This window comes from Vollenhovia emeryi, unplaced genomic scaffold, assembly GCF_000949405.1.
Source record: "Vollenhovia emeryi isolate VEMERY1.0 unplaced genomic scaffold, V.emery_V1.0 DF939169.1, whole genome shotgun sequence".
Taxonomy (NCBI): domain Eukaryota; kingdom Metazoa; phylum Arthropoda; class Insecta; order Hymenoptera; family Formicidae; genus Vollenhovia; species Vollenhovia emeryi.
The window spans coordinates 1,214,242-1,227,174 of record NW_011967197.1 but is presented as its reverse complement, the minus strand read 5'-3'; the positions used below and the strand labels follow the sequence as shown (position 1 = coordinate 1,227,174).

Genomic DNA, 12,933 nt, shown 5'->3' with positions numbered 1-12,933 from the left:
AGAGAGAGACAGAGAGAGAGAGAGAGAGAGAGAGAGAGAGAGAGAGAGAGAGAGAGAGAGAGAGAGAGAGAGAGAGAGAGAGCCAGTAAGGAACGAAGCGGTCCGTTGAATGAAATTTGCAATGGAAATTTAATCTGACTCGATTCGTCCCGCGTAGCCGGCAGTCCTCTCCTTAACGCCAGTCATTGTTATGTTTTGCGGAATTTTCGACAGGGAATTGTGCGCCTCGGGAAAAGAACGCGGCAATATCGCGTCGAGCAACGTCTCTCTTTCTTTCTCGCTTCTCGACCAACTCCCCGTAATTATATATTCCGCCGAGAGACGATGGGCTTTTCTGAATATCACGCAGCCAAGAAATATCGTGGAATGAATCGCCATCGTTTAGCGAAATAGAAGAAACGCGCATGACACGACAGTTTCATTATCTTTTTTGATTGAAGTGTTATAATTTCATTGGTACAATGACGCATAGATAAGATAATTTTATGGCAATCAGATGTTTGATTGATGACACAAGTCTTTTTACTGTGCAATAAAAATGGTCTAATTGGAGTACTTCGACCGTATTTCTCGTATGTGCTAAGTTAACACAACGATATGCTTGTTTGGTAGTTGATTTACAACCTGTACAAATAACGTGATAAGTAACTACAAGTCATATAGTCCTTACCTCGGATAGATTATACTACACGAAACGATATTAACAAAATCTCCTACATAGCAAGTAAAACACAGAAAATATCGTTGCAAGTTTCAAGACCTTAAATCAATTATCAAGAATAATATTAATGCAGTTTCACAGAAGTATAAGAAATATATAGGGAGTGTAGGAGATTGTTCGGAAATCTGCTACAATAATTATAAGCTCTACGAAATACGGACGAAACCCTAAACAAAAATAGATAATGCGCGTTGATATTAAAATGTAACAACACGTCACCTAAAGCCGAAAGTTTTCACTTGAAGTTCTTTCTCGTTAAAACTATCGCACAATACATTATTTAGATAGCCATGGTACGAGTTGCCTCTTGTCGCCATTTACCGAGCAAGCCACTTAAATACAACATCACCAGTGATTATGCAAAATCCCTTTATCTAGAAAAATCGCAAGAGATGTTTTTCCGGCATCCGATCCAAAACCTGCCTAACTCACTCGAAGAAGCGGAGAGGAGACGAGAAGAGGCAGGATCAACTGGTTAGTGATTCAGAGTAGACCTCTAATTTCACAACGAGGAACGGAAGCACGAATGTTTTCGGGATATGAGGCTTTAATGCGCTTTTATCGCGCAGTGAAATAAATTCCCAACTGAAAATGCATTATTACGAAGACATTTTGATACGCTTCGCAAAATTGCATGTACAGATTCAGTCTTACATCGTCAGTGCACAAACGTGCTTGCATTTTTGCCTTATCTTCTGCGATAATATATTTAGTATATATTTAAATTCTTACGACTATATGCTTCTCCGTTCCCTTTTTGCCATTACTTTCCTTATCAATTACAGCAAATAGTTGAAAATAAGGAGCATTTGAATTTAACTTCTCGTTGATCTCGTTATAGTTGACGTTTATGGAACGATAAATATATAAGCTTTAGATATTTATAATTTCCATTCAAGCAGTTACTTGAAAACGTCAATCGCGATTACTTTTCAAATTTTTCTCTCGGAAGAAGCATCACAGAATATCCCTTCTAAGTGGAGAATGCAAATGCTATTTCTATTTGACAGCAACACACCACCATCCGCGCCCTCGGGACGCACTTCACCGGACCGGAAAAACGTCAACTTCCCCAGGCGCAGAACTCAATTCGTTCCGTTAGTGCGTAGTTAAAAATCTTTTCCGTTTTTTGACGATTCGAGTTAAATGCAATATAAACAGCAATCAAAACGCGTTACGCAAAGAGTTATTTCCCCGTTGATTTATCTAACACCTCGAATACTATACAATACACATTTTTCTAATTTTTACACCAAAATGATATAGGACATATAGCTATGAAATTTATGCGTAGAGAAAAGTCCCCCATTACAAAATAAACTCCTAATATGAGATAGCGGAGGTTCTGCTAAATTAATAGGGCATTATCTGTTGGTTCAATCGTGAATTTCTTGCCCTTGTGGTGAAATATGTTTAGCGGGAAATTCATTGTTAAATCGCGCAATCGTTGCGGGATAAGATTTGTGACTGAATTTGGATGTTGAAACTTGCTATCTCATATTAGGTAGTCTATCTCATAATAGGGAATTTTCCTATAATAATATTTAGCGAGATATATAATTGCGCATTTATGAAGTGAAAAGTAAACTTTTTTTATCGGTAAGTCCAAGGTTACCCACATATTACATAAAGCGTAAATTACATCGTTATATATAGACACGCCATTGAAGATAAACGGACCTAGCTTGGTTACGTAATTCTCAAGTAGATTTCTCATCGAGATAATCCAGTACCGTACGATGAAGAGTAGATCCATTATTTATACCCATTATTTAAACTGTGCGATCTAAGAATTTTCCAACGTGACGATCCGTTAAAAAGAAAATTAATGTAAAAAAATAATCTTTTTTATGTATTCAAAATTTCTGCCTACACATTTCTAATTTTAAACAGTAAGTAGATATGCAATAAATACATTTCTTTTATCGATATCTGAAAATAATATTTACTCCGTTATGTATTAGATGAGCCAAAAGTTCTGAGCTTTTTTGCAAAATTCAATCTTTATTAAAGAACAAACGAAAAAATATTAATCAGCGAAATATTCCTCGTTTGCATCGATGACCTTTTGCCATCTTTCGAGTAGCTTGCGAATTCCTTGACGATAGAAGCTCACCAGCTTCGAAGCGATAAAGTCATCAATGCATTTTCCTATCCCTTCAAGTTTCACGAAATATGTATTAGCCAAGTGATGCTGCAGCGACCGGAATAGGTAGTAATCGGAAGGCGCCATGTCTGGGCTATACGCCACGTACGGGACAAGTTCCCAGCCTAACGCAAAGGTGTGGTACTGAGTCGCTTTCGCAACATGTGGTCAGGTATTATCATGAGACAGAATCACTTTACGACGTCCTTAGCCAGTAAATAGTATCTTTTCTTCTAACACATCGCTCAAGTTGGTCAATTGTTGCTGATAAAGGTCTTCCGTAATTGCTTCACCTGGCTATATCCAGCGATGCATGCAATTAGTCCGTCTCAATCTTTTGAGAGCATCCAGCATGCAGTTCATCTTCAAGACTGAAATCTCCTTGGCGAAATTTTTGATGCCATCTTTTACACGTAGCACGACTTACAGCCTCCTCTCCATGTGCAGCACAAATCATTTCAGTGGCTTCGGCAACATTTTTCTTCAGATGAAACGCGAAGTGGATGGAAAATCGAATATGCTCTTTTGTTATTGCCATCGTGAACACTACTGATTTTTGAGATTATGTGCGTCAAACGTCAAACCGCATGGCATTTTAAAAGGCCAAATGTCAACGCTTTAAAATCGCAAAAGGGCGGGAAGATAAATAAAATGTAAATTGTTGTTTCGGTTGTATGGAATTAAAGCTCGGGGCTTTTTGGCTCACCTATTATTTTGTTTTATTTAAAGATTATCTAATAATTGATTTCATTAATTGTGTTATAATAATCGTTGATAAGATTAGCTTTCATCGCATTTCGCAAATTATGTTGTATTATCATTGTTTTCAATACTCGTTAGCTGATATTCTATCTGGTACAATTATAAGCCAGTACCAAGTAATTCTTAACTGTATAAAATAATATTCAAAAATATCAAAAATCAAATAAAATTAATTTGTTTATGTCATATCTACACACATGTTATTTCATTTTATTTATCTTAATTACTTTAATATATTGGGTTATGTAAACACGTACAGTGATGGATAAAATGGTTGCATCACTTTTTTTGGGGGGCCCAGCTACCACAGTGTTCGCACGTATACGTATATTTTATAACTTGACTGTCTTATTCGACGACGATGACTGATTTAGTATCACTCGAAACGGACCCAAAAGTATAGGGTCAAAACGTTGTGTAATAAATTAATTAAATAACTAGCCTGTTGGGTTGACTATAAGTCTCCCGTCTCAATCTTTCATCATTTCTAACAATAAGCAAACGCTCCTTTCGTCGATTAATAATATACTCATCCAGTAATACAGTTGAATTCATCTTACTACGGCACTGGCTTGATTATAGCTCCTTTCGTTTGCGTGAACGCTAAAGTGCAGTGTTACTGCAACTGTACTGAAGTGAAGTACTCAGTGCGCGTCGGTCGCACACATAGACAGACGTATTCAACAATCATACTTAACGCATTGTGCATCGCACGACTAAAAATGTCTCGCAATGAAGAGTTTCAAAGTTGGATCAAAGAGGCGATGCCAAAAATCATCGAGAGTTTCGGGCCGGATATCAGTGAAGTTCGGTATGAGATAACCGAGCCCACTAGCCTTCGCATGTCCAGTATGTACCACGCATGCGTAAAGTTTAAAAATAGACTGACGGACCAGAATGAGGAACATTATATGATATTGAAGAGACCCGCACAGGTAGAAATCTGGAGACAGATGACTGGTAGCGACTTTCAATTTCATAACGAAATTTTGTTTTATCGGATATACGCTCGACCGAATGACAACCTCCCGAGATGTTTTCACGTCGACGAGAAGCCTCCTACTGACTCGGTGATTGCTCTGGAAAACGTCAATAAACGAGGATACTGTCCTTGTCCATACAAATATGACGTTCCTTTGGAATACACATTGGCGGCGATGCGCGAGATAGGACGGTTCCATGGCAAAGGATACGTCATGAAGGAACTGCAGAAGGAAAACTTGTTCGAAATCGTGAGGCAGATTCAAGATCCCAGGTTTGAGGAGAGAGTGAAGTCAATAAATGAGTTTAAGCTTCTTTGCAACTCTCAGGCAACGCGAGCGGTGGAATATCTTCGCAGTCACGACCACGACGCAATTTTCTGCGACAAAATGGAAGCTTTACTCTCGAACGCGTTCGACGAAGTGATGATGAAGACGATTAAACCATTCGAACCTTTGTCCACGCTGTGTCACGGCGATTTTACATTGGATAACACTCTCTTCAAGATGGAAGATGATGGACAGCAACGTGCAATGCTAATCGACTTTGCGCTTATTACATACTCGACTCCTGTCGTCGACCTTTCCACGTATCTTTGCCTGCACTGCTCGAATGAAATGAGAAAGGACAAATTCTCCGAGATAATGCGGGCTTATCACAATTCATTAAAAGAATATCTGCTGGATGCCGGCGTTTGGAACGACGAGAAGTACTCGTACGACGCTTTATTGGACAATTACAAGAAAGGTGGTCTCTTTGGGTTTGTCATCGCAGCCTATTTCTTGCAAAACTTAATGGGGTACAGCGATAAAGATAAACAACAAACAATGGACTTGGATTTCGTAGAATATCTCAAGTTGCTCAAACAGAAAGGTGGGGACAAAGTATCCAAGATACTAGCTGATATGTTGCTACAACTGAGGGACTTTGGTTGTTTAGAACACTTTTTATAATCATAAAATTTTTATATATGTATGTGACAATACTGTATTAACACTTATGCTACTATTAACGAATTAGAGTATTTATATTTTATGTAGAGAGAAAAGAAATAATAAGTTCAAAATTTCCAAGTATACAATTATGCTTCAGGCTTAAGTTATATTTAAATAAAAAGAAAGGATCAGAAGATCGTTTGTGTCGTAAATATAATAGAATATATTTTTATTTGTATCTTTAAAATATTTTTATTCTTTCGCCATTTTTCCTTTCAATATTCGTTTGCTCTTATTATTTAATCATTTCCATTGTTTATTCACTTCTCTATTTTTATTATATGTTCATTATTATGTTTTTTTTACCTTGACTTTCAGCCAAAATAAATGCTGTAACTGAAGAGTATCTATACATAAATATTTATATATAGAATTTATTTTGCATTTTTTGCTTTTTTACAATGATACTGATATAATAAAAATATCGTGATTTTTCATGATACTGAAATTTATATCTGTAAATTTTAACATAAAAATAGAATATTTCATGTGCGTATTTATATATGATTAGATTAAAATGTTGTTTACTTGTGTTTTATACTTCTTTGCGCTTGTCTTCTATTTATAACAGTTTCTGCGATATGTACAGAAGTATTATATCTCCCCCACACACTTTTAACCTTTCCTTTCTCATATATAAGATGTTCTTATATAACCTAATTGTCAGAGCTACGCAGTATCGTTCAGACGTCACTCGAGCTAATCAATCGCTCGTATATTACTCTCGCGTTCAAAGTTGAACAAAACAGTTATCAAGTTGCAGAACGAGTAGAATGTCGCGTGTAGAAGAGAATAAATGGATAAAAGAAGTAATGTTACAGGTTATTAAGAATCTCGGATCAAACGTGAATGAAGCTGGATACGAATTGTGTAAACTCGCTGAAAATCCGATGTCTAGTCAGTATTATATAAATGTGAAGTTTAAGAACAAGAATGGCCAAAGCGAGGGACGCTCTATCTTGCTGAAAAGACCTACGCAATTGGAAAAGTGTAGACTGGTACATTACATCGATTATCAATTTCACAATGAGATCCTGTTTTACCAGATGTACGCTCAGCCCGGTGATAATTTTGCGAAATGCTTCTATGCCAACGAACGATCGCCTATCGATTCGGTGATTGCTTTGGAGAACGTCAACGAGGGAGGATACTATCCTTGCACGTATGTATGTGACGCTCCTCTGGAATATACATTGGCGGCGTTTCGTGAGATAGGAAGATTCCACGGTAAAGGGTATGTCATGAAGGAGTTGCAGCGCGAGAAGTTCTTCGATATTGTAAAACGAATTCAAGAAACTAGGTACGACGCGACGTATACGTTTAAAAATTTCGTCGACATAATTGCAACGCGAGCAGTGGAATATCTTCGCAATCATGGTCACGATGTAACCTTCTGCGATAAGATGGAAGCTTTACTCTCGAGAGCATTTGACAAAGTGTTGATGAAGGCGGTGGAACCGCGGGAACCATTGTCCACGCTGTGTCACGGCGACTTTACATTGAGCAATACTCTCTTCAAGGCGGAGAACGAGGGACAATACCGAGCGATGCTGATCGACTTCGCGCTTTGCAGATACGCGACTCCCGTCGTTGATCTTTCCACGTATCTTTGTCTGTGCTGTTCGAATGAAATGAGAAAAGACAAATTCTTCGAGCTAATGCGAAGCTATCACGATGCATTGAAAGAGTACCTACTGGAAGCTGGCGTTTCGGATATTGAGAAATACTCGTACGACGCTTTACTGGACGATTACAAGAGAGGTGGCCTCCTCGGTTTCATCATCGCATCTTTCTTTTTATCAGTATTAAAGGGTTACGTAAGAGATCCAAACGTAGTAATCATGGACTGGGAGGAGAGAGGAAAAGTGTTGAAGCAAGTCGGCGGAGACGAAATATCCAAGATACTAGCTGACATGTTACTGCATCTGAAGGATCTTGGTTGTTTAACATACTTTTAAATAACCCTTGAGATAACAATGCGGTACCGAGCATACACGCGTGATATGAGATAAAAAGATACAAGTGCACTGAGAGAAAAATATAGTTATTTTTGGCCTCAACCATATTTTTATGATTCCTCCAACGTAAGTTATGGTTGACCTAACAATACCTAACAATGTACATTGTTAGGTCAACCATAACTTACGTTGGAGGAATCATAAAAATATGGTTGAGGCCAAAAATAACTATATTTTTCTCTCAGTGTGCTTAGTTTAAGTAGTAGAAACAATAAAAAAAAAGAAAGCTAAACGAAAAAGACGTTTCTGTGCACAAATCGTAAATAAATAAAAATCTACTATTATTGATTAAAGTTTACGCATATATATTATATAAGTTATAGCTATTAAATACTAACACAGCTAGTTCACTTAAAATCGTTGTTACAATTTTCTTATGAAGTAGATATAGGTAATTTGTCCAACTTTAAAAAGATGAGCAGAAAGGACTTATTGTAAACAATGTAAAGAAATGTTTTTTAATATGTAATTTTATTAATGGGAATATTCTTAAAAGTCGCCAGCAGTAACATCAGTGATTTTTATTGACCGTATCTGGCAATTTTAATAATACAGAAAATTTATTGCGAAAAATATTATCTCAGCCATTGTTTGAACCTGGACTTCCCTACACGCTAGGTAGGCGTCTCAACCAATTCGACCACCGAGGCATATATAAAAATCAATAAAAATCACTGATGTAATTTTATTATTAAAATTTTAAGTATTATGGCGCATATTAATTAATTTCAGCATTTATATATTATCATCATGTACAAATAGTGTACCACTGGAAATGTAGTTTGATAATCTGTCACATATTAATATGGATATTATTTTGCATTTATGTTCTTAAGTAGCATACAATAATTTCTGTGAAATCTTTTGAAGAAACAACAAATATGAAATATATTTGTAGAGAATCCAGCCACATAATCAAGTAAATAGAAAATGTGCCATTAAACAGTCAGGTTGGACCTTTCACTATCCCGATGTCTTTAAAACTATTACAAAGATATATATTATTATTAGATTGATTATCAATTTAGTTATACGATTAAATTATTCTAGCTTCATATTTTAAATCGCGTTTTCAGAGCAACAATAACGGAAAATGAAATAGTTTGCTAAATGAAAAGTATACCTACATAATCCATGCGAAAAATGTTAGGTACAAAAATTCCAGCTTGACCATATATTGACACACTTTCTATTTATTTCTATTTATTTTTTATTTATTTGTTATCACTAACATGACTCACTTGATATGTGCCAGCCATATAAATATGATAAAATAGAAGAATTGATTTAAAAAAATTTTAGATAACAGCTCTTTAAATATTGTTAACGTTACAAATATTTTATGAAGCATCAGCATTTGCTAAATTTGTCACGCTTCCATTACGTTCTTCGTTAATCTCATGTTACGAACTTACAAAAGGTCTCGTTCTTTTACATTGAGTCATTCAGTTTTCACAGTCATTCGTTACTCTTCGCACGATTCCGTATTTCATCTACTTTCTTTCAGCTTTCTTCGAGTGGCCGCGTATTGTTCGCGAAAGCATCTTTCGTGACCCCGTTTTTTTTTGCACCTATTCGAACACCAAAGAAGAGAGACGGGGATGAACCGTTTAATCCTCCAGAGTGAAACGTAAAAAGACATTCGTCGCTTATTTTAAAGTATTTTATCATTTACTAAACTCAGTTAAAAATAGAATAGAGATAAGATATCAAGATCAGACCAGTTAGATACATCAACTGAACTGACACAACATCGGAAATAAAGTTTTGAAGTTAAACAACCTAATTGTATTTTATTACATAAACGTGTTATTTTATCTTATATTTTTAATATGATTTATTGTAAAGTGTATTCCAGAAATTAATTGCTGTGTATGCACGATAATGTAATCAGCCATGTTGCTGAACTTTACTAAACTCTGTGAAAATCGAAGTACTAAAATTTTCCGCCCGATCGTTCAATTTTAATTTTAGCATTATTTGTAATATTATTAATTAGCAATGTTTTTCAAATTATTTTGTAACATATCACATTTTAAATATTATTATTATAATATTTATTTTAAATATTATTAGTAATATTTCTTCTCGTTTTTAACCTTTTGCCTCTGATTTGGTTTTAGTTATTTATTCTTTAATTATCGATTCTAGTTTTACCCTTCCGACTCAGATCTGGTTTAGTTATTTATTTACTGTTAAATTCTCCTCGTATCTCCTCTATACCACCTTAGACTTTAGTCTTACTGTGGTCGTTACGTCGGATGAATGTGCCTTCGAAAACACAGTTCTCCGAGTGACCCCCAGAGATAGATGTCAAATCTCTTTTTTAATTTAATATAAACGACGTAATACTTGTAAGTAAAGAATATTTTATTTGGCTCGAAATCCGACTGATTTCATGTTGTAATTGATAAAATCTAAATTGAAATTGTCCTCTAAAATTTATGAAACTTGTAGATTATCTAATTTCTTGAAAAGGACCACAATCTGTATGGTCGAAACGTCGGAATCAAACAAATAAACCAGCTGCTAGCCCAAAGTCGTGTAACAATTCTGTTTACTGATAATTAACTACTGGCGATCCACACTCCTTTGTTATTATTGTTATTTTCAAAATATATAATGATATTGAACGATTAATCGGTTACTGATGGTTACTGATCCTCTAGATATGTACAATTATAAATTCATCACATGCACTGTCACCACGTTAATACATGCTACTGCAGCATAGTAATCTGTTAATAAGTGACTCATATTTTTGACGTCATACTGACAGTATGAAACTTAAACTGACAGTATCGTACGAGTCACGGTACAATCAAGTTAACAAGTTCAAGTCGAGCTAGTCCGTGCCAGTCTTGCATTAGCACATTCTGAGCCTCGAATATAACGATTTACACAGTGTATCGCTAATAAAATGTCTCACACCGAAGACTTTGAAAAGTGGGGCAAAACAGCAATATTGAAGATTATTAAGAATCTCGGACAGGATGCCGACGACGTTCAGTCCGAACAAATCAACTTTATATCTATTGTTTATTTTGTATGCGTGAAGTTTAAGAATGGAACAAAGGGCCAGAGTGAAGAACTTTCTATAGTAATGAAAAGACCTATGCAGATAGAATGGATCAGACAGGCCGCCAAGAGTGACTTTCAATTTCACAACGAAATTTTATTCTATCGGATGTATGCTCAACTTTGCGGGATGTTACTACGTCGATGAACGACCACCCCTTGAATCGGTGATTGCTCTGGAAAACGTCACCAGTCGAGGATATTATTCTTGTCCGAGTAAGTACAGCGCTTCTTTAGAATACATATTGGCGGGGATACGTGAGCTTGGACGATTCCACGGAAAAGGATACGTGATGAAAGAGCTGCAGCGGGAAAAATTTTTCGCTATTGTAGAGCAGCTTCAAGAAGCTAGATATGATGGCATGACAAATGATTTATACAAGAATTTTATCGATACAATTGCAACGCGAGCGGTGGAATATCTTCGCAATCATGGTCACGATGTAACCTTCTGCGATAAGATGGAAGCTTTACTTTCGAATGCATTTGACGAAGTGATGATGAAGACGGTGGAGCCGCGAGAACCATTGTCCACGCTGTGTCACGGCGACTTTACATTGAGCAATACTCTCTTCAAGGCGGAGAACGAGGGACAATACCGAGCGATGCTGATCGACTTCGCGCTTTGCAGATACGCGACTCCCGTCGTTGATCTTTCCACGTATCTTTGTCTCAGTTGCTCGAATGAAGTGAGAAAAGATAAATTCTCCGAAATAATGCGAGCCTATCACGACGCATTGAAAGGTTATCTACTGGAAGCTGGCATTTCGAACATCGAGAAGTATTCGTATGATGCTTTACTGGAAGATTACAAGAGAGGTGTTCTCTTCGGTTTCGTTATCACATCCTATTCTTTACCAACATTAATGGGAAACGTCGCGAGTACCGATTTGGAACAACCTGGAAACGAAGATTCCATCGACCGCGCAAAAAAGAACAAAGAATTAGGCGGAGATGAAATGTCCAAGATATTAGCTGATATATTGTTAGATTTAAGAGACCTTGGTTGTTTAAAATATTTTTTATAACGGGACTTATTCCATAACATATATTAGATTGTTATTGATTATCAATTATAATAATAACAACAAAATATAAATCTTTAGAATCTCTATAATTGAGCAAAATGTATCGTCTCACTCTTTACAATGATAATACTGATAATACTGATAACATGCGATAATAACATGTTTTCTTCACGTTTCTATTCAACTGCCTAGTGTAATGTAAACTGCACATGATTAATTTCAGCTAATTAAAAAATAAAAATAAAAATAGAATACTCTTGTTAGATAATCGATCAGTAATATGATGTTGTCACGTTATAATTACTAAGATAATTTCAAATGCTTATCTATGATTTTTTCATCATATATAGTATTTTAAATCATATGATAATTTTTTTCTTATATAATCATGAAGTTGAAATCCACAACAGACATTATCTTCTCACATATTTGCACATTATGTTGATATAAACAAATAGTTAGATAATTTTCTAATACCACGATCTATTTATAATAGGGTAAAGGCAGGCATTATGGCCAGGCAGTTAATATGGCCACAACGCCCGTATTAAATATTCTAAACATTGATAAACATCAATAATGTATAAAAACCAATTATTGTAGCTATTCTTGAAGTTTGGTAAAATAAATCTCTCTATTTTGTTGTTATTTGTGGTTTGGTGCTTCATTGTTCTCCATAACCATCAAAATGTACACGTCAAAGTAAGACATGGCACTTCCAACTAAGTAAGATTTTCAAATTAAAACAAAATAATTTTGGCTTTTCTCATTACACATTTCAAAACCTAAACCTTGGCTATATTTTTATAATAAATTTATCGTGCTTTGCCCATTATTTTGATAATTATAATGCACATTATTAAATGTATGCTCGGCGGCTAACATGGCCAGCGACAAAGGTAGCTACTATGGCCAGCGAGTACAACAGAGTATAGAGTACGCCAGTGCTGAGAGTGATAACAGCGAAGGAAGAAAATAGTTATTTCTCACAATTTATTAATAAATTGTGAGAGCACGGCGTTACGTAGAGAGAGTGGACATACACATACACATTTCTTAAATGTGTATTCGTATGTTTAAAATATCTCAAAGTTTATGTTCTGTACGATTAAAGTAATACTTTACGATTAAAGTAAATACCTCACTTTTGCAAAATATTACTGTTTTGTACACTTTTTTTATAGTTGGCCATATCTACCCCAAA

General features: G+C 35.7%; 3 protein-coding genes and 1 pseudogene across 6 annotated transcripts in view; 3 read left to right on the top strand and 1 right to left on the bottom strand.

The window, feature by feature from the left end:
- LOC105564046 (lachesin-like) overlaps positions 1 to 12,933 on the bottom strand; it is a 302,292-nt gene that overhangs the window by 122,691 nt on the left and 166,668 nt on the right. The window lies entirely within an intron of this gene.
- LOC105564042 lies at positions 4,248 to 5,762 on the top strand. The gene has a single exon (XM_012016133.1). It carries the CDS (start codon positions 4,352 to 4,354, stop codon positions 5,561 to 5,563), a length of 1,212 nt encoding a protein of 403 aa, XP_011871523.1. The 5' UTR covers positions 4,248 to 4,351; the 3' UTR covers positions 5,564 to 5,762.
- Positions 6,364 to 7,635, top strand: LOC105564043. Its single transcript, XM_012016134.1, has one exon. It carries the CDS (start codon positions 6,379 to 6,381, stop codon positions 7,561 to 7,563), a length of 1,185 nt encoding a protein of 394 aa, XP_011871524.1. The 5' UTR covers positions 6,364 to 6,378; the 3' UTR covers positions 7,564 to 7,635.
- On the top strand, positions 9,653 to 12,334 carry LOC105564044 (annotated as a pseudogene).